We start from the raw sequence: 22,313 nt of genomic DNA on the forward strand, positions 1-22,313 counted from the left end.
CATGTTACTAAACCCAAGTCCTTCCCTCGTCAGCAGATCAACTACCCCCTTCTCCCCCCTAGCCACAACACCCTGTAACCTAATCCCTGCCATAAACTAGCTGTATGCACACCCCGTAGACCAGCTCACCCAGCTAGCCTGGCGACTCTTGACTCTGGCGCCAACAAGTCTCCCACCTATTGTTCCCTCTGACCCACCCCCCCCGCCCGCCCATCGACACCACTTCCCCAAACCAGCCATCCTCGAGCAATTGCTCTGTAAAAAAACTCGCCAAGGAACAAAGAAAACCCCGACACTAGTGCAATTCAAGTAATGCAAAGTAAGTAATAGGCACTTCCAACCATCCCCATCAGAACACAAAAAGACCCCAGAACCAAATACCTTAACTTCCCTCTTTTCCAACAAAAACTCGAATACAGAAGAAAAAAACCAAGAAACAAGAAAAACATATAAACATCCTCAATAACTTTTTAACTTAAGTCCAAAAGTCCTCAGTTCGGCACCTCTCTTGGCGAAGTCCACCGCGTCCTCGGGCTCCTCAAAATAATGGTGCTGTCCCTCGTGCGTGACCCAAAGGCAGCCCAAACTTCACCTGCTTCTTTAACAAAATCTCTTTGACTTGTCTATGGCCTGCCCTCCTTCTGGCCATCTCCACGCTCAGGTCCTGGTAGATGCGCAAGACACTATTGTTCCAATTGCAGCTCCGCGGGCGCTTGGCCCACTGTAGCACCCGCTCCTTGTCCAGGAACCTCTGGAACCTGACCACCACCTCTCGGGGGGGGGGGGGGGGGGGGGGGGGGGGGGGGGAGGGGGGGGGCTCGCGGCTGCCTCGCCAGTGCCCTGTTCACCTCCGACGGACGAGGGAAGACATCATTCCCCAACAGCCTCTGGAACATGTCTGCCACTCACGCGGCAGCATCTACTCCCTCAGCCCCCTCTGGGAGACCAACGATCCTTAAATTCTGCCGACGGGCCCTATTTTCCAGGTCCTCCCCTTCTCCAGAAGCCTTTTTTTTTGGTCTTTCAGCCTCCCCACCTCCACCACCGTTTGGTGATCCTCCTGCTCCTCCAGCGCCTTCTCCAGCTTCTGGATTGTCCGATCCTGGGCATCTAGCCTGTGCTCCAGGCGCTCGATTGATTTCTGGATCGGGTCTAAACTGGTTTTGATTATTAATTGGCAAGTTTGCTTGTTCTTGGTTCATTATGTTAAGATGATTTCTTAGTTTTGTTCTCATGGCTCATAGGACTGCAGATTTGAGATAGCAGCTTGGTGTCAGCTCAACCTGTGTTTCCTTTGAGTGTAACTCTGCATGAAATGTGGAATTGGTGAATTTATTAAATATTTTCAATTGTGTTTTAGTTAGTGCATTAGTTACTGTTTACAATGTAGTTGATTTATTTGTTTAACAACTGTTTCTCACTCCTTTATCTACTTTATGTTCTTTTTGCTGCTAATTTCCTGCTAGCTTTGGAAATTCCTTTGGAGGTTATTGTAGTTTGGAGGAAAGAGTTCTCTTTTGGAGATAATGAGAAAGGCAGGCTTGGAAGGTATCGACCAATCCACAGCTCAACATGCTTCCTGACCCAGATGGTCCTTCATTAGCATGTCAGAGTCATACTTGTCTTTTTATCCCTCCATAGGATGTAAAATAGCTGTGCTAGATATTGGAGGCGGACAATGTCGTCACCGTGGCTGCTCATCCTATGGGTGTGAACGTTAACACAGCATTTAAACTTTTGTGTTACAAGATCTTTCCAATATCTTCCAAATTGGTCAGCTATTCAGTTACATTTAGCAATGACAGGTCTTTTCATAGGGGCAATGTATTTGTCACTTTCTCTGCAGAAAGGAGCTCAATAGGACATTGAGCTTTTCATGGATGGCATGGTTCCCAAAAATGCAAAGCCTCTTTTTTCTTCTCCGACACCACTGTTCACGCTCACTGTTTCGAATGATACTACCTCTTCAAACTCACTAAATGTGAAGTAAATTGGAATGCAAAGAATTTGAAAGTATGTAGTGTTTTATCACACCCTGAGATCACCTAGGCCTGGATCTCACACCCACTGCCCTAAGGTCCAGGCCAGGAGGAGGGGGAGGGGGAATGGGGGAGCCGGTGGCATAGTTATATTGTCACAGGTCTAGTAATCCAGAAACCCAGGGTAATGTTCTGGGGACCTGGGTTCGAATCCCACCAGGGCAGTTGGTGGAATTTGAATTCAGTATAAAAACATCTGGAATTAAAAGTCTCATCATCACAATTAAATCGACCATTGTCGATTGTTGTAAACAATTGGTTCACTAATGTCCTTTAGGGAATGAAATCTGCCATCCTTACCTGGTCTGGCCTACAAGTGACTCCAGGTCCACAGCAATGTGTTCACTCTTAAATACCCTCAGGGCTGGTCCAGCCAGCGATGGCCACATCCCATGGACAAATAAAAAACAATCAGGTGGGATGTGGTGGGGGATGGAGGAGGAAATCCAGTGTCCGTCACCTTCCCACCTTTGCTGACATTTTACAATTACTTCAGATGTTTGGTTTTTCACGAGCAAACCTCATGAACTCTGCTCTTCCCAGTTCTATGTTTAACTTCAAACTTCATGGAAACGTCTTTTCATTGCCTCATTTCTAGAACTAGCTTTCTTTTTAAAAAAAAATCCAATTAAGGGGCAATTTCGTGTGGCCAATCCACCTACCCTGCACATCTTTGGGTTGTGGGTATGAGACCAACACAGACATGGGGAGAATGTGCAAACTCCACACAAACTGTGAACCGGGGCCGGGATCGAACTCGGGTCCTCGACGCTGTGAGGCAGCAGTGCTAACCACTGCACCACCGTACCACCCCTAGGAACTAGCTTTCTTGCCCATTACTCAATTATATGGCTTTCCTGCTTCGAGCAGGGCGGAGAGCTGTTCACTTTGTAGCCTCCTTGCTCTGACTGCAATGAATTCAGTTAAACATAATCACAAGGACTTTCTTTCCTAAAGTGATCCTTGGTTGCTAAGCAACATCTCATTCTCTCTCAAAAGCTCGTGTTTACTTTACATGTTGTAAACTCTCTCAACACAATAAAGTCACAGTTTTAACTGAAACCAAAACCTCCCATACATGCAAACACCTTTGTTTAATATGAATCCAACTAGAATTTTACCTTTACATTTATATCTTATTTCTAACATCCAACAATACAAACATACATCAGTTAAAGCTACCTCTGGTTCCTGATAGCAGGCAAAGTCTTATAGATGATGTTACAGAATATCCAGCAGAAGCACTGTAGATGGGGCCGGGTGTCCAACCTGTGAGGCTGCGAGTTAGGTGATAAAAAGGCAGACTGAGACTTTGCAGTTCAGTAAGGCAATATTACTTGTTTCACAAGCCAGAGGTCCATGTCACATGACCCCCACTTCAGCACACTTCTTGACAAAGGTACTTGTCTGGAACACCGATGCTGTTAACTGCCTCAACCATTGGGAATTGAAAGGAAGGTTGTGGGGTCTTTTGTCTTAGCAGGCAAGCAGGCTCCTGTTGGCCAGCTTGAGTTATTAAATGTAGATGGCCTTTGTATGGCTTTCTTTGAATTTGGACTGGGCAGCTCACAGGGATCATTAGTGTCTATTGAGGGATAATGATATGTGAGTTTCTCCGATACTGCCAGTTGATTTCTTTTGTTCGGGGTCACAGACAGAAATAGATTCCTCCATTTTATGTCTTTGTTCAGTTTGAATTTTGACATAACAATGAGCACATCTCAATGTATTTCATTAAAAAGATGATACAGGTCTTAGTCCCTCATACTTGTAATTGGGCTCGCCCAGTGTTACGTGCTGCCTCCATTGGAAGACCTATCCTCCTGGCCTCACAATCCATCCTTTTTCCTCGATGAGGCCTGGCTGACTGGCTCCAGCGATCACCAACTTCATTTACCTTCACTCTGGGTCTCCTTGCTGCTCTGGGACCTTCTGTTGTCCCAGCAGTGGCCACCACTTCTGCTGGCGCTGCAGGGATTGGAGAGCTGCTGGCCCTCTGACTGGCTGGTAGCTCTTGGGGCGGGTCACTGTCTTCTGGTGAGGCAGAAGCCACAGCTGCAGGCAATTAACTAAGGACTGTAAAAACAACAATTGTGGCTTCCAAGGCCAGCAGAGATGGTGTTGTCCACAAATCTTCCAGCTGTTGGGCAGAGCCCATGCTGCCCCATACAATCTTGGCCCTAGTCATTATTGTTATGAAGGCAAATATTGCAACCAAATTCCACGAATATCAAAAGATATAAAGACCGGTTCTAAGAACAGAAAAGACTGGAAACTTTCAGCAGGTCTGGCAGCATCTGAGGAGAGGTTTAATGTTTCATGTCGTGTCCTTTTATCAGAACTGAAAGGTCACTGACCTGAAACCTTAACTATGTTTCTCCCTCCACATATTCCGCATTTTCTCCTTTTATTTCAGATTTCCAGCGTCCACAGTATGTGTTTATATGAATGACTAATTAATCTGTGTGTGACAATGTTAGCCAGCAATCTGGAAAAACATATTGCTTTAGTTGAAATGGTGTCTTAGGATATTCTGTCCATTAATCTTAATGCATGAAAATGTGGCCAGAGCACAAGCAATTTGCCGATGCACAGTCCCAGCAGACAAGGCTGTGTGCTGAGAGCATACATTGATAACATTTATTCTGTGGGCTTGAGACACAAGTTGAAAAAGCACAGGCACAGTTGGAGACAAGTGCTGAATTTTCACAGCAGCCTGTGTATTAGTAAATTTTGATTGATCATGTTGCTGTTTTATGTTGCAATGGTTTGATCTGTGAAGCCCTTGAAGATGTAAGTCTAACAAGGCAATCAGTCGTACACTGTGAACCCTGTTTCCTGATGAAACACAAGATTGAAAAAACTAAAAAGGTTTCATAAGGGCTTGCCATGGATGGACAGTAAAGGTGAAGGTGATCTTAGACCTTTGTCCTAAAAAATTGTACCTCTTATTCCTTCAGAGAGTGTGGGCTGGATTTTCTGATCTCCCCGCCATGTGTTTCTCGGTAGCGTGCTGTTCACTAGTGCGGGATTCTGTACTCCCGCAGCTTGCAAATTGGATTTCCCACTCCACGCCACCGGGAAACCTGCGGACGGGAGTGTGCTGCAGTCTAGAAAAGTGAATCGCAACGGCCGGAGAATTCCAGCCTACATCCTTTCCTCATCTTTGCCTATGTGCTTAGGTATGACAAAAACTATTGGTATCTCTTGACAGACATAAACTGCTGCCCACTGCATTTCTGCACGAGATATTCTTTTGGCTTTGTGTTCTTTATTTTGTTAACTGGCTAGTAAAACAGGGTACTGGATGCCATATTCATTCTCTTATCTTGGAGGGAGGCACATTGAATAAGACAACAGGGGCGAGATTCTCCGACCCCCCGCCAGTTATTAACCATGGGCGAGATCTTCTGGCTGTTTACGCCGAAGGCACACTCCTGTGGGTTTCCTGGCGGGATTCAATGAGAAATCCCATTGACAGTAGTGGGACCAGAAGATCCACTGGCCAATGATGGGCCGAGAAACACACCACAGACATGCCAGAGTATCTTGCTCCATGTGTCTAACCATTTCACCCATGGCTGGTTTATATACATACAGTAAGAACAATTAATTTCCCTTTTCTCATTGGTTATGAAAAACAGTAAACATAGAAACAATAGCTTCTAACCTCACCCTTGAAGAAAAGAAGGAAAGACTAGGATTTGTATAAAGCCTATCCCAAACTCAGGACATACCAAAGTACTTTACAGCCAACAAAGTACTATTTTTCAGATGCTGTCACTGTTGTAATATAGAAAATGTCACACAGCCATGTCCTGCAAATTGCAATTCCAGCCTTGCCAAAGTAGCAGCAACTTAGGAGCTGGGAGGGAAATTAACCCTTCGGTTACCAGTCTCACAGGTGAAGAACGGCCACTTTGGCAAGGGACCAAATGGCTGCTGTAGGTGGGGATTGTTACGGTAGGAGGGAATGCATGTGGAGAGTGTCATGATATGCAAACATGCACATAACGATATACAGAAAGGCAGCTAATGAACACAGAGAACAAGACATGACCAATGAGCAAGCAGGATACTCAGGGGTTGTATCTCACTATAAAAGGCATGAGGCATTCACACTCCGCCTCTTTCCACTGATGAACATCTACAGAGTGAGTCAGAGTGTATGTACAGTATCACACCTCCAGCACATGGCTAAGAGCTAGTCTGGTTCAGTCAGGCAGAGTAACCACACTTAGGTTAGCAGAGAATCGAACTCATAGATAACTGCTAACTGTGCTACTAGTTCAATAAATCAGATTGAACTAACTTCAAGGTCTGGAGTATCTTTTGGTCAAAGCTGCATCCAGTTGTAGCCTGTGTTATCCCAGAGTACATAACACATCAGAGAGGAGCTCAGCAATAAAATGAATTGAAAATGAGATTATGCCTTTAAAGCAAAATTCATCATTCGCTAGAACATCTTTCCGTTATGTTCCATTATAGGTGAGGACATCTTTGTCAATTTGTATGGAGCTGCGACAGACATAAATGTAAGACTGGACAAAAACTCAGTAATAATAGAGAAGACCTACATATCGTTGGCTAACCAGAGAGTGGTATCCATTTGCAATAGGAGCGATGTAATAGTGCATTTCCAGTGGAAGGCCTTTGCAACTCCAGAGGAAGAGGAGCAACAGAAAATCAGGTAAATCACATAGTATCTAAGACCATTTAATTTCTGGAATGTTCATTAACCAATGCTGGTACGGACATTTCTGTAGTGCATGTTCGATTCATTTTCTGGAATTGAGGGTTCAATTGCATTCTGCATTCTGCCACTGTTGATAATATACAACAAGCACACATTCCTGGAATGATCTCATGCTGTGTCCCAATTGAAGGATGTGACATGATAATTTACCTCTTTAGTGACCTTATAATAATGGGTGAATCTTGCTCTTACAAGGTCCTCCACGAGTTTTTATCTTGTGACTGAGACATTTTGGTAATATATTTCAGAAGCCAAAGATTGATGCTATGCTGATTTTGCAGAATGGTTCAATAAATGTCCCCATACCCCCTCCAATCTCTATCCTTGTAGGTCAGTGCAGCCCACCCTCTCCCTATTGGTTTTGCAGTGTTCACTTGCTCATGAACAAGGCATTTCCCATCTGCAATCTCATTGTGGATGAGCAACACAACCTACTATCTTGACTATTTGGTCCATTGAGTTTGCACCAGCCCTTGATAAGAGCGCCATACTTATGCCCACGCCTCCACCCTATCCCCGTAACCCAGTAACCCCACCTAACCTTTTGGACACTAAAGGACAATTTAGCATGGTCAATCCACCTAACCCGCACATCTTTGGACTGTGGGAGGAAACCGGGGCACACGGAGGAAACCCACGCAGAAACGGGGAGAATGTGCAAACTCAGACACAGTCACCCGAGGCCGGAATTGAACCTGGGACCCTGGAGCTGTGAGGCAGCAGTGCTAACCAATGTGCAACCATGCTGCCCTTAGGTGGATTCTTGTCCCCCATTTCTGGGACATTTTTGTAAGTGAGAGATAAGGGTGCAGGCAGCTGCAGATCACGACCATGTACCCTGCAATTCTGACCTGGCTGGCTCCATTGTGGAGATAGGCTTCTCCGAGCCCCCTGTAATTTCCATTGAGTTAGATCAGCTTTTCAAGCACTTATAGTTCACTGTCCCTCTAAGGTGTCACGAACCAAAGACTGGATGACGAAACCTTTTGAAAGGTAAGTTCAAACGATCTTACCCATGCTAACATATACTCCTCCACCCACTCTGATTGCCCCTCATACTCTCCAGGCCAACCTATGCACTTTCATTCCCAATTCACCCTGTCTGCACTCTGTACAGAACTAATGAACCCTATCCTAACAATGTCATTGTGGAAAAGCTTTAAAATCATTCATTCATAACTTCCTTTAAGAAACTCCTTTACTCAACCAGCACCTGACACCTCTTTAAACTTGTGTAAATAAACTGCAATTGACACAATTGATCTCAGAAAGAGCTGTCATTCAAGCAATGCCTATCCGGGGGCGAGGTTATTTCAACAGACCCGGCTCTCAATCAAGCCTCATTATGCATTCATTGTTACTATTGGTCCTAATTATTTCTGTATAGAATGTATACTGTGTAAATTGGTAATGAAAGTGTTATAATTTAGCATGGTGTGTATAAGTTTCATTGGGATGGGTGGAGGGGCATAGGTTGTCATGGTGTGTATAAGGGGCCATTGGGGGTTGATAGAGTGGCATGACTTGGCACGGATGGGCCATGGGGAGTGAGGGTGTGTGTGAGATTAAGGCTAAATGGCCTTCCTGTTTTATTATAACTGGGACAAAGCCCCAGACCACCAAGGCAAGCCTTTTCACGAGCCTTCCTCAGCACTTGGCAGTTACCGTGGCTGACTCCAAACTTTCCAGGCATGGTGGGCCCAATTACAGTTAACACCCGGGACGGTGTTTTCTATTGCAGGCACTTTCTCCTGAGGTGGCCATGCCAAGCCAGGAAACTTTTCTGCCATTTGCTACCTGCCTCTAGGATGAAAGTCCAGCCCGATCTCGTTTATTTCTCACTGAGACTGTTCTGCCAGGCTATCCATTCCATTACGTTCAATAAGAGAACTGAGATGGAATTTTTTTTTTCAATAGATTTTGTGTACGAATTCATTTTTTCCAATTAAGGGGCAATTTAGCGTGGCCAATCCACCTAACTTGCACATCTTTGGGGTGTGGGTGCGAAACCCACGCAAACACGGAGAATGTGCAAACTCCACACCCAGGGGGCTCGGAGAGCTGGGATCGAACCTGGGTCCTCGGCGCTGTGAGGCAGCAAAGCTAACCACTATGCCACTGTGCTGCCCTGAACTGTGATGGAAGTTGAAAGGAACTCAGCTCCTGATACCAAATTATCCTCGTATTGCTTTTATCCTTTTTCAACATGCAAACCACATTGATTTGCTATGACCTCTCCTGCTTACTGAAATCTGCTTCCTTCTGTCACTCCTGCACTTTTTTACAGAGTGTCTCCTCATCCTTTAATCACACCTTATCTGTGTAACCCTGTGATATTATTGTGCTCTTCACCACCTTCACACCCATTTTAAAAATCATTTCCCCCTCAATGAAACTTTATGGGCGCGATTCTCCGCTCCCGCGCCGGTTGGGAGAATCGCCTGGCGCGCCATTTTTCCCCGCGACGCCGGTCCAATGCCCTCCCGCGATTCACCCAAGCGGCAAGAACGGCCCCGTTGAGTTCTGCGCGACGCAGGCCGGAGAATCGCCCGAGACACCCAAAATGGCGATTCTCCACCACCCCCGCTATTCTCAGGCCCGGATGGGCCGAAGTCCCAACGGCGTGAACTGGGGTCACGCCGTCGCCATTCACACCTGCTATTTAAAGTCGTCAGCCAGTCGTGCTGGCTGACGCTGAGCAGTGAGGAGGTGAGCGGACTGTTCCGCAGCTCCTAGAGACCGGGTCGGTTTCTCCTAGAAGGCTGCGGCCAACGGGGGAGGGGGGGGGGGGGGATGAGGGAGAGTGTGCAGGTGGGAGGGGGGATGAAGGAAAGTGTGCAGGTGGGAGGGGGGATGAAGGAAAGTGTGCAGGTGGGAGGGGGATGAGGGAGAGTGTGCAGGTGGGAGGGGGGGTGAGGGAGAGTGTGCAGGTGGGAGGGAGGGATGATGGAGGGGGGGATGAGGGAGAGTGTGCAGGTGGGAGGGGGATGAGGGAGAGTGTGCAGGTGGGAGGGGGGATGAGGGAGAGTGCAGGTGGGAGGGGGTGAGGGAGAGTGTGCAGGTGGGAGGGGGGATGAGGGAGAGTGTGCAGGTGGGAGGGGGGATGAGGGAGAGTGTACAGGTGGAAGGGGGGGGTGAGGGAGAGTGTGGATGGTATCGTCCATCCGCGGATGCCACATGTCAGCCGCCCTGATATGGCAGGACAGTGACGAGGACACGGCCGCAGGTTGCCATGTGGCTGATGGGCACAGGCGACTGGCACACTGGTGAGGAGTATGGTGTGAACTGACCTTTGGACGCAGACAGTGACCAGATGTTAGGCTGGGTGCGTATCTGCAGCGCGACCATCCCACCGGGGCACACAGGTATCCCATGCAACCCGGCTGGCGAGGTGTGGAAGAACCTCCGTGTAACATGTTTTTTCTCTCTGCCCCCCCACCACCCTCCTGCAGGTCACCATGTATGCCAACCAGACAGCGATGTTTACTGCTGTGGTCGGAGCCGCAGCTCTGGAGTTTGCCATCCAGCAGCGTAGAGTCTGACCGCCCACAGTGGCTGCAGATGCAGCGGTTGCAGGTGCAGCAGAGGGGATGGCCGCGGAGTGGCCCGTCGTCGCCGCGCAGGCCGCTCAAGATCCGAATGTACAGGGGGATGCCGAAGGGAACATTGACCCCCTGACAGCGAGGAATGCAGAGGAAGTGCTTGGGGGGAGCAGGAGGAGGAGGAGGAGGAGCAGGAGGATCCACTGATGGTGGTGCCAGGGCGCCACAGGCGTCCAGCAAGGCCGACGGTGTACCGTGACAGAATGTCGTTCGAGGCCCTAACGGACATCACATGCAGGAGGAGACTACGGTTCAGCAGGGAGAGGGTCGCACATATATGCCACCTCGTGGCGCACCTCGCACCACTTGGAACTGGCGTAGGACATGCGATACGAGTCTCCGTCAAGGTGACGGTGGCGCTAAACTTTTATGCGACCGGTTCCTTCCAGGCGCTGAGCGGGGAGCTCTCCGGGATATCACAGGCATCGGTCCACAGGTGCATCAGGGCCGTCACCGACGCCTTGTACGCTATCGCGGACAGGGACATAAAATTCCCCGAGGACCGAGCACAGCAGGAAGCACGGGCACGTGGATTCGCCAAGGTGGCCGGGATACCGATGGTCCAGGGTGTCATCGATGGTGTGCACGTCCCCATGCGCCTACCTGCAGACAACAGGGAAGTGTTCATGAACAGAAAGGGCGCATACTCCATGAACATTCAGGTGGTGTGCGACCCCCACATGAAGATCATGCACATGTGTGGAAATTACCCCGGGAGTGTGCATGACGCTTACATTCTGACACAGTCTCTCATCCCTGCAATGTTCGATGGATGCCCCCCCCGGCTGAGGGGCTGGTTGCTGGGCGACAAGGGCTATCCGTTGAGGTCATGTCTGATGACACCAATACGGAGGCCTCAGACCAACGCGGAGAGCCTATACTACGAGGCACATGCAGCAACCAGGGGTGTGGTGGAGCGGTGCTTCGGCCTGCTGAAGATGCGCTTTAGATGCCTGGACCGATCCGGAGGGGCCCTGCAGTACCATCCCGACAGGGTCGGTCGCATGGTTGCGGTCTGCTGTGCGATGCACAACATAGCCATGCAGGGGGGAGATGACCTGGTGGAGGAGTCGGAGGGAGGACCCGACGGCACCGGAACTAACGCAAACGAGGGGGATGGGGAAGACGAGGATGCGGAGAAGGAGGATGATGGCGCGCATCAGGGTGGGGGGAGGGGCGCAGGACACAGACTCTGCTCGGGTGCTGGTTACGTCCAGGAGGCTGTACGATGGCACCGCCGCGGACAGCGGGCATGCGGCGCGTTGATGGCCGCACGGTTCACGCACTGTGGTGGTGGGATTCGCTGAACACTGCCACTTTGCACCGTCACTCCTGCACACAGGCACCACACAGCAACCCCCCCCGCCCCCCCCCACCCCCCCTTTTCCCCATCCCCCTCCCCTCACCGCGTTGCACGGCACCAATTCCACATCACCTTACCATTGCGGCACTACGGGATTGCACAACAGTGATGATTGGGTAAGCGGGTGTGATCAGTGCCATGTTGAATGATGACGGCCCGCCCTGCGCTGAGCTGTGTGCTCAGATTCGCCAGCTGAGGTCTGACTCATGGCTATAACTGGACCATGCACTCCGGTGGTCACAGCCTTCGTGACGGATATTTCACCACATGCCCGTGTGGGGTGGCTGGCGTCTGTGTGCCGAGGACAACGGTGTCCGATTATGGGAGGCAGGGGGGAAAGGGTCAGCACATCCGGAACAGATCTTGAAGCGCTCGTATACCACTAAGCCAATCGGGCACCCTCACGAGCCCCCTGGCACCAGACATAGCACAGAGTCTTACAAGTCAAATTCAACAGTGAGTTTATTTGTGTGATTAACATAGGTTCCCTACCCCCTACAACTAAACTGTGCCCTGCACCCGTGCCAACTTATGTGCCTAATTTCTTGGCCATACGAGCCCTACCACTACATCTAGGTGTGTTCCTGGATGGTACAGCTGGAGTGGAGGCGGACTGCTGAGAATCATGCCCTTGACCTGGCTCCCTGTTGGCATGCGTTTCCTGGGGCGGCCCGGCTTCGATGGGCCAGGCTGCTCGGCGGGCATGCTGGATGGCGTTGTGCCACCCTGACCTGCCCGCTGCCCACCAGATGCGCCAGGGACGGAATGGGGGGAAGCCGAGTGTACCTGGAGGTCCCTTGATGGAGCTACCGGGACGGGTCCCAGAACCTCCTCCTCCCTCGGGGAGCCCGGTGGCCCCCAGGCCTCACTTTGGGATGGAGATGTGATCGGAGACATGCCCCATCGCACCACCGACACCTGGCGCTGCCAGTCCTGGAGGCCTGCAGCGGGATCGACCACGGTCCGAATGTTCGCCGAGACGGAGCCCAGGGAGTGCGACATTCCTGCCAAGGACTGTGCTATCCCAACCTGTGAGTGCGCGACGCCATCCATCACGTGCGCCAGTCGGTCAATGCGCTCCGCGACTGACTGCTGGGAATGTGCCATCGCTTGCTGGGACCGGGCCATGGCATGGTGAGACTCGGCCAGGGCCTGGAGAGCGGCGGCAATGTCGTGTTGGCTCTGGCGCATGGCTACCTATGAGATGGCAGCCCTCTCCTGGGCCATGGATGACGCGCGCACGTTAAGCTCAACACCTTGCAGAACCTGACCCATGGCCGACACCATTTCACCCATTGCCTCCACCGTGCGGTGTCGGCCTGTGTGGCTGCGATGAGCGGCACCACTCCCTGCTCCTGAACGCGGATGGACTCCTCCAGCTGCGTGTGCAGGTCTTGGAAGATGGCCCTCATCCCATTATTCAGTCCCTGGGTGTCCGGGTGGGTCAAGTACATCCAGAAACCCGGGAACCGTCTGGGTGGCAGCTGTTTGCTGGGCCTGGGCTGCCCTCCGACCGTCCAGCCGCTCAGCTGCTCCAAACTCCACCTGCTGTACTGGGTCGGATGTGGGGTGCGCACCAGACCGTGACCCGGGAGCCTGATCACTTATATGCCCAACCGAGGTGAGTGTCTCTGTGATGGTGTATGGTGTGGGAGACAGCAGTGCCGCAAGCTCGAGGTCATCGTCCGTTAGGAATTCTTGTCTGTTCTCCTCCCACTCATGGCCCGGCGCAAGTTGCATGCGGGCCATGTCGTATTGACCTCCAGGTGATTCCACGGAGTGTGTGGCCGTGATGTGCGATTCTTCATGAATGTCCGCCCTGTGCCCCTCACTGTTGTCTCTCTCGGTGGTGTGAGCGTCCCGGTCCTGTGTCCCATAGTGAGAGGATGGCCCTCCTGGCCCGCCGACTGCCAACCTCTGGCGTGCTGACAACCTAGGTGTGCTTGTCGTTGGCGATGTTCCGCTGTCTCTTGGCCAAGACGTCCCTGGACATTCGGCAGCTGGCCCTGGGGAACATAAAGATTTGGGGTTCGTCAGACACGGTGGCCCGGGTGTATGGTGGTGGTGGGTGCAGTGTGAGGGGGGGGGGGGGAGGGGAGTGAGGGTGCAGTGGCATGTGTGTGAGGGGGGAGGGGATCGAGGTTGTAGTGGGCAATGTGTGAGGGAGACGATGACGGGTTGGGGGGGGGGTGGGGTTAGGACATGCAGGGTTCTCTCGCTTGCATCTGCGCCTCCGAGCTGGCACGTCACGACCTCCCGCGTGGCGGATCCCCCAGCGAGGTCCAGGGCCCTCTGCTCGTGGACATTTAGCGGGTGCAGCACAGAGGAACCCCCTCCGGTTCTCAAACGCTCACGCTGGTTGTGAGCTGCCTTGTCCTGGGGTGGGGTGGGTTGGATACAGCATCACAATTAGGCGGGTATCATCAGGGCGTGCAGATATAAACTACATTTTTGCTGGTTCAGGAGACAGCACGCCATGGCATCGCTCCAGGGGGTGTCCTGGGGCTCAAGTGGGTCGAGTAAATCGTTGGGCACCCTGACCCCCCCAAACCCCACCTGACGCCCCAACCCCCCCGACCCCCCCACCATCCCCCTGATGCCCCCACCACCGCCCCTGATGCCCCAGCCCCCCCCCCCCGACCCCTCCCAACTCCCCCTGACCCTCCACCACCCCACTTCCCCCCCCCCTCGTGCCAGGTGTCTTCTCCTCGGTGTCCTCTGAGCGCGGATCGCGCCGTTTATGACGCAGCGCCGCGTCATTCGGGCATCGTGCAGTGACGACGCGGCTTTTGAGACACGCCCGCCCCCTCCTTCTGCTGGTTCCTGAACTGGCCAGCTTTATTTATACTAGGAGGGGAAGCTTATACTCCCACAGGATTGTGGGATAGTCATTAGTCCCCAGCCAATGGTAAGTAGGCAGGTTATTACATCCCTCCCCCCCCAAAGTCCAAGGAATCCACCGAAGACCCTGGCGAAGGAGGGCGTCGGACTCATTTGGCCGCAGGCCGGACACCATTTGCACGCGGCGCTGGATCAGGCGGCGTGTAACGAGACAGAGACCGGCGCTTCCGTGATGAACGGCGCAACGGTTGTACATCCATGGACCTTGGACCCCAGGATTCCCCCTCTGATGCATCCTGTGTCTCCATCTCGGAGTCAGAGTCTCTGCCTCCGTCATGTCAGCGTCTCTATATCCTTTCGGTCCCGTAATGACCTGCGCAGGCTTCGAGTGAGGCACCAGTGGAAGATTGTGAGGACTGCCTTCCCTTGTCTCTGGTCTCTGCGGCTGTCGAAATGAGCTCCGGGGGCAGGGAATCTTTTGAGTAGATAGTCTTCAGGACCGAACGTGGTCTACATGTTTTCGCTGGAGACGACCCTGGGCTTGCACTTGGTAAGATATAGGGTCCATTTGGCGAAAGATTACACCAGGAACCCATTGGGCACCACCAGCAAAATTCTGAACGAACACTGGGTCACCGGGCGCAAACTGCCGAATCGGCCGATGCCGAGAAAATCCCTGTCCCTGCCGTTCTTGTGTGCGGCGTACTTTTGCGCCAATGTCCAGGAAAACCATACTAAGGCGGGTGCGAAGTCTCCGGCCCAATAGGAGTTCTGCGGGAGCTACCCCAGTCACCGCATGGGGGTTGGTCCTATACGTAAACAAAAAGCGAGCCAGTCTCGTGTCCATTGATCCGGAAGACTGCTTCTTTAGGCCTCTTTTGAATGTCTGCACTGCGCGCTCTGCCAACCCATTTGAAGCCGGGTGGTAAGGGGCAGTGCGGATATGACGGATGCCGTTCATCTTCGTGTACCTCGCAAACTCCTCACTCGTGAATGGAGTGCCGTTATCCGTGACCAGCACCTCGGGGAGGCCATGCGTACTAAACGATAAACGCATCTTTTCAATTGTTGCGCAGGACGTTGTCCCCTGCATCTTATGCACCTCTAGCCATTTAGACTGGGCGTCAATTAGTAGAAGGAACATGGATCCTTGAAAAGGGCCTGCGAAATCTGCATGTTTGCGTGCCCAAGGCCGCCCTGGCCATTCCCAGAGATGTAGGGGCGCGGCCGGCGGAAGCTTCTGATGCTCCTGGCAAATGGAGCAGTTTTGGGCCACCTTCTCAATGTCGGTGTCGAGGCCTGGCCACCAGACATAACTCCGGGCCAACCATTTTGGTCACGCCTTGATGCCCATTGTGCAAGTCTGATAGTATCAGCCCCTGGCCTTTTTCCGGGACAATCACACGCGTCCCCCACAAGAGGATGTCGTCTTCCACGCTGAATTCTGCCAGCTTGGAGGAGAATGCCCGCAACTCACCTGGGAGCTGTCTATGCTGCCCACCATACAGGACTATGTGCCGAACCTTTGACAGGACTGGCTCCGTCTGGGTCCACTCACGGATCTGTGATGCCGTGACAGGCAAGGTGTCCATAAAGTTTAGGGTTGCAACCACCTCACCGGTCGTGGGGGTCGACATGGGGCCGGTCGATAAAGGCAATCGGCTCAGTGCGTCGGCATTTGCTATCTGCGTACCTGGTTTGTGCTCCAGAGAATACTCGTATGTAGCAAGCAACAAAGCCCAGCGCTGGATCTGTGCAGAAGCAATGGGCGGTATTGGCTTATCCTCTCTGAAAAGTACCAGCAGGGGCTTATGATCAATCACGATAGTGAAATGGCGGCCGTACACGTACTGGTGGAAGCGTTTCACCGCAAAAACCACTGCCAGGCCCTCCTTCTCGATCTGCGCGTACTTTTTCTCCGCTGCAGTCAATGTGCGGGAGGCGAAAGCTATCAGTCGCTCGGCCCCGTTCTCCATCTTGTGGGACAGGACGGCCACAATACCATACGGGGATGCATCACATGTGACGAGCAAAGGCTTTCCACGATCATAGTGGGTTAGTAACCCAGACAACGACAATTGTTGCTTTACCCGCCGGAAAGCGGTTTCTTGCGGCTGACCCCAAACCCAGGTGTGATTTTTCTTTAGCAGAAGGTGCAAAGGGGCCAGCCTAGTTGCCAGATTGGGGAGGAACTTCCGGTATTAGTTTACGAGACCGAGAAAAGAACAAAGATGCGAAGTGTCAGTCGGGGCGGGGGCATGTTGAATTGCACTCACCTTCTCTGCGACGGGGTGCAGACCTTCGCAGTCCACCCGATAACCTAGGTAGACTACTTCCTTTGCCTGAAATATGCACTTTGTGCGACGTAAACCGACTCCAGCCTCCGAAAGGCATCTAAGGACAGCCTCCAGATTTTCCAAATGTTCCTGCTCCGACGTCCCTGTAATCAAAACGTCATCTAGAGGATACTCCAAAGGGCAACTGTGTATATTCATACAGGCCCCGGTGTGTATTAATCGTTACATATGGTCGGGAGGCAGGGTCCAGCTCCAACTGTAGGTAGGCGTGACTCCTATCTAATTTTGTGAACGAGAGTCCACCTGCAAGTTTTGCGTAGAGATCCTCTATGCGAGGCATTGGATATTGGTCGAGTCGGGAAGCCGTATTCACTGTAAGTTTATAGTCGCCACACAAGCGAACTGTGGCATCTGGCTTCATTACAGGTACAATTGGTGCTGCCCAGTCAGCAAAACGGACGGGCCTGATAATACCCAAACTCTCCAAACGAGTGAGCTCCCCGTCTACCTTCTCGAGCAAGACGTAAGGCACTGGGCGCGTCCGGAAATAGCGCGGCGTGGCTCCTGGTTCAACTTGGATACAGTCTACGGCCCCTTTTATTTTCCCCAGACCAGGCTGGAATACATCTGGGTATCGTCCTAGCACCTCAGTCAACCCTTCAGAAACTGTGTTGGAGGATGTGCTGCCATTGCAACCGCAAATGGTGCAACCAGTCCCGACCCAACAGGCTGGGCCCATGGCCGCGCACCATGATAAGTGGGAAACGCCCCTCCTGGCGTCCATAGACTACAGGGGTCTTTGTCGTTCCTGCAATGTCCAGTGGTTACCCCGTGTAGGTGGCCAACCTGGCCTGTGAGTCGGTTAATGTAAGGGTCTGTATACCCTGCTTGATGCGGTCGAATGTCCTCTGGGCGATCACGGAGACCTCTGCGCCAGTATCCAACTCCATCTCAAGCGGGTGGCCATTGACCCGTACTGTCACCTTAATGGGGGCCACACGGGGAGCTGCCACACAATGCAACTGCAGGCAGTCATCCTCCGTCTCCTCGTCCTCAGGAGTAGTCGCCGCAGGTTCATCCACATGGAAGGTACGGCCTCTGGGCTGGTCCCAGTTACGGCCCCTGGGCTGGTCCCAGTTTCGGTCGGAACGACGGCGCCTCTGGCGCCCCCAGGACCGCCGTCCGCGACGGGGTCGGCGCCTACAAGTCTGACACGGACATGGCTCCTCATCCATTGGCTCTGGAGAAGGCTCCCTTCGGGGAGGAATGTCCGACGGCCACTGGCGTCGGTTCGGACGTTGCCTCACCCAATGTACCGCAGGAGTGCGGGGGGACGTTTTCGGACGGAAGGGGTTGCGCCCCAAGGCATGCACTTCCATTCCCTGTAGCTCCTGTACTCCTCGCTCTGCGCTCTCTCGGGACAATACTATTTGAATGGCCTGTTGAAAAGTCAATGTTGGCTCCGCTAACAACTTTCTCTGGGTGACCGCATTGTTAATACCGCAAACCAAACGGTCGCGTAACATTTCTGACAAGGGCTCACCATAGTCACAGTACTCCGCAATCCTGTGTAGCCTGGATAGAAAATCGGCAAGGGATTCTCCAGGGGTCCTCTCAGCGTTAATAAACCGGTACCGCTGGACTATCGTGGACGGGGTTGGGTTAAAACGTTGCCCCACTATATTCACAAGTTCATTAAACGTTTTGGTGTCCGGTGCAGCTGGGTACTTAAGGATCCTAATCATCCCAAACATATGCGGGCCGCAGGCGGTGAGCAATATGACCACTTGGCGCTCGTTTTCGGTGATATTGTTTGCCCGGAAATAGTAACGCATCCGTTGTGTGTACTGGTTCCACCTTTCCAGCGCAGCATCAAAAACATCCAAACGTCCGTACAGAGGCATGGTATAATAGAAAACAACTTCAAACCTGTATCCAACAAAAATCCAGGGAGGTGGCTTCAGCAGTGTAGACAGCTATTCACTTTAACCTTCGTCGCCAGTTTTGTAAGGGCCACGAAGAATCCAGCACGAGTTTTAAGGATACAAAGTAATAACATTTATTTACTATAACATATATACATAACAGTAGCAGTAACTTCCCTTGCTACATACTCCTTCCTGCTGGTTCCTGAACTTGCCAGCTTTATTTATACTAGGAGTTTACTAGTGGTTTCTCCGCCCCCCTCATTGGGGAAGCTCATACTCCCACAGGATTGTGGGATAGTCATTAGTCCCCAGCCAATGGTAAGTAGGCAGGTTATAACAGATGGATATGTGGCTAATTACAAGGTGCAGTCACATCTGCCTTTCTTTACTCCTCTTCCCCTCCAAATCTGGGAACATGAGAGGAAAACCCATACCTTGCTTCTGCAAGCAGAAGAGTGACTGGAGAAAGACAGCTTTAAGTGGATTGGGAAATATATATTGCAAAGCAAAAGAAGGCCCAAACAGCACCAGTAATGTGTACAACACATTATTGTAAACAGCCACTGAATCACATAAGGAGATGTTTGGGCAGATGACCAAAAGGTTTTCAGAAGCATCTTAAAGGAGAACAGAAAGGAAGCAAGATGGAAAAATTAGGAAGGAATTTACAAAGCTCAGGACCTTTTCAACTGAAGCATGGTCACCAATGGTGTTTTGATTAAAATGAGGGATTCTACAGAGGCCGGACTTGTAGAACTGCAGAGATCTCGGGGGTATAGAGCTGTTGGATGTTTCAATGATAGGCTGAGGTGAGGCCATAGCAGGATCTAAAAACAATGATGGAAGTATTAAAATTGGGTGTTGTTCAACCAGGAACAAATTTTGACCAGTGAGCACAGGGGTGATGGGTGACTGGAACTAGGACATGAGCAGCAGAGCTTTGGATGACCTCAAGTTTACAGAGAATAGAATGTGATACCCAGCCAGGATTGTGTTGGAATAGTCAATTCTGATGGTAACAGAGACATGGATGAAGGTTTCAGCTGCAAATCAGCGAAAGCATGGAGAGAGTCAGGTGATGTTATGATGTTGGAAATAGGTGGTCTTAGTGATGGGCTGGATATGTGGTCAGAAGTTCATCATGGGTTTGAAAGTGTAAGCAAGTTTGCCAGCAGTCTAAGAACGTTAATATTTCAATTTTGTGACCGTTAATCTGTTCTGATGAAGGATCAACAACCTGAAATATTGGATTCTCACCGAGTCAGGATGACCCCATTCCCAGACTGTCCAATTTTCATGAGTGCCTTATAAAGGTACAGGCTGGTTTAGATTGAAAGCCCGCACCCTGCACTCCTGGATTGGTCAGCTCCATTCTGGTGTTAGATATGTTCTGGCCCTCTGCAATTTCCATAGAGTGAGGTCGGGTTTTAAAGACTCCGTGGTGTGATACCCTCAAAAGAGTTGTGAACCATTGTCTACATGAGGGCACCTTTTTAAAAGGTAAGTTGAAAAAGTCTTCTTCATGCTCCCATACCAAGTTATGGCACTTCCATACCCATTCATTCAATACACATGTACAAAAAGCTAGTTATAGAGTCATAGTCATAGAGTTGTACAGTGCAGAAAGGCCCTTAAGCCCATTGAGTCTACTCTGATATATACTACCCCTAATCTCGAGCTAATCCCACTAGGCAGTACTTGTCCCATATCCTTGAATGTGATGGTTTTTCAAGTGTTCATCCAAGTGCTTTTCAAAGGTTGTAAGATTTCCAGCGTCCACTACCTGCCCAGATAGTGCATTCCAGATTCTCACCATCCTTTGAGTGAAAAGGTTTTTTCTCAAATCCCCGCAGAATCTCCTGCTGTGCATCCTAAACTATGCTTCCTTTTGATTGGCAGTTCAAGTATAAAAGGCTAGTGGATTTCTGGGCTCTCAGCCAAGCCTCATTATGAATTCTTATCTGAAAGCTCAGAAATTTATTAGAGTACTGAAACACCTAAGCTCCAGGGAAAACATTGCTTGAATGACAGCTCTGGTTCTCTGATGTCTTCTGCCAATTTTGCAATGTTTATTTACACAAAATTAAGAGGTTTCAAGTGCTTACAGTTTCAGCTTTTGAAACTTTAAAGAGTCGGGATGATTGACACTATTAGGCTGTAGTCAAAACTTTAAAAAATATAATGGTAAATAGTGAATTAATAACTTTTTAATGTTTTTTCACACATCCTTTTGTCACTATCGGGTTCATTGGTTCTATAAAGTGTATAATGGGCAAAGAAGCATGGAAGTGCCACAGCTTGGCAGAGCAGGCATGTGGGACTATAGGGGTTGGTAGAGGTCATAGCTTGGCATGTGGCATGAAGTGGAATGGAGGAGATGTGTGGGATGGTGAGGCGTGTGTCGGTTGAGGAGTGAAAAATCTTTCTGTTTTATTTCAACAAGGGCAAAGTCTCACAACACTGTGATGGGGACTTGGAGGTTTCCATTGTTTGGTTTACTTGCAACCTGAGGTATGTACAGGGGAAACAAATGAGGTTCTAGATTATATTAAGAGGTGAATATGGTAAAAATAAATTAAGAAAACTATGGGCGAGATCTCCTGGCCTTGTTACGCTCTCGCTGAAGTGATAAGAGGCCGGTGAATAGCGGGAGAGGCCAAAAAAGAGATCCATGCCAGGCACTAAATAGTTTGCGATGCAACCGGCCCGCTCCCTAAGGCAAAATCGGGATCTCACTGCAGCGTGGTGAGAAACCAATTTTCACCACTTAAGTGGTTTCCATACAAATAACGAGAGCTACTTATTATCCAATGGCCTCCCGTCATTCAGTAGCAAGTGCTGCCGCTGGCGCCGATTAGTACTCCTTTTTACAAACGTGAACCTATCGGAAGGGCTTCTGTGGGGAGCTGAGGAGGTGAATAGTCACCTTTGCTTGCAGGTAAAGAGCCCGGGGGCGCTGGGCCTCCTGCCTCTGTGCTTAGTGAGGGATGGGGGACCCTTGGCTGGGGGTGGGCTGCCATAGGAGGGTGGAGGGGGCACTGGTGGCGGGGCAAAAGGGGGGGCAACAGCTTGCTGCACCACCATGCCAACTCCTGGATCATCCCATTCCTGGGGCAACCCTTGTCCCTGCCCGCCTACCCACCAACCACCCATAACCCCCAACGACTGCCGAGGCCTCTGGCTGCGCGGCTGAAGGCTATTGCTGATAGGGACTTGACAATCGTAGTTAGGTGAGCATTTCACATAACTCAAGTGAATACCTGTGGGTGGGCGGACCATGTAGCATGTGGGAGTCATTTCCTAGCATTCCAATCACACCTTGGTGCCTGGGCAGTGTGCCATATGCAGCAATCAACATCTGAAAACCCAGGTGATAGGACACAGCTTTGGGGGACATGTCCATGGCCAGAGGGTGGGTGAGTCCCTGGGAAGGGGAACAGCACTTGGTCCGGTTGACGTTGTGAGCGAGTGTCCGGGGTACAGGGTC

The 22,313-nt window shown here is 51.0% G+C and overlaps 1 protein-coding gene across 1 annotated transcript in view; it reads left to right on the plus strand.

Moving 5' to 3' along the window:
* The window catches only part of hydin (HYDIN axonemal central pair apparatus protein), a 1,604,351-nt gene that overhangs the window by 306,691 nt on the left and 1,275,347 nt on the right, over window positions 1-22,313 (plus strand). The window contains exon 9 of the mRNA XM_072518656.1: window positions 6,528-6,729. Coding sequence (XP_072374757.1) covers window positions 6,528-6,729 — 202 coding nt within the window. The remainder of the gene's footprint in view (window positions 1-6,527; window positions 6,730-22,313) is intronic.

The sequence above is a fragment of the Scyliorhinus torazame genome, chromosome 10 (genome assembly GCF_047496885.1).
Source record: "Scyliorhinus torazame isolate Kashiwa2021f chromosome 10, sScyTor2.1, whole genome shotgun sequence".
In the NCBI taxonomy this organism is placed as follows: Eukaryota; Metazoa; Chordata; class Chondrichthyes; order Carcharhiniformes; family Scyliorhinidae; genus Scyliorhinus; species Scyliorhinus torazame.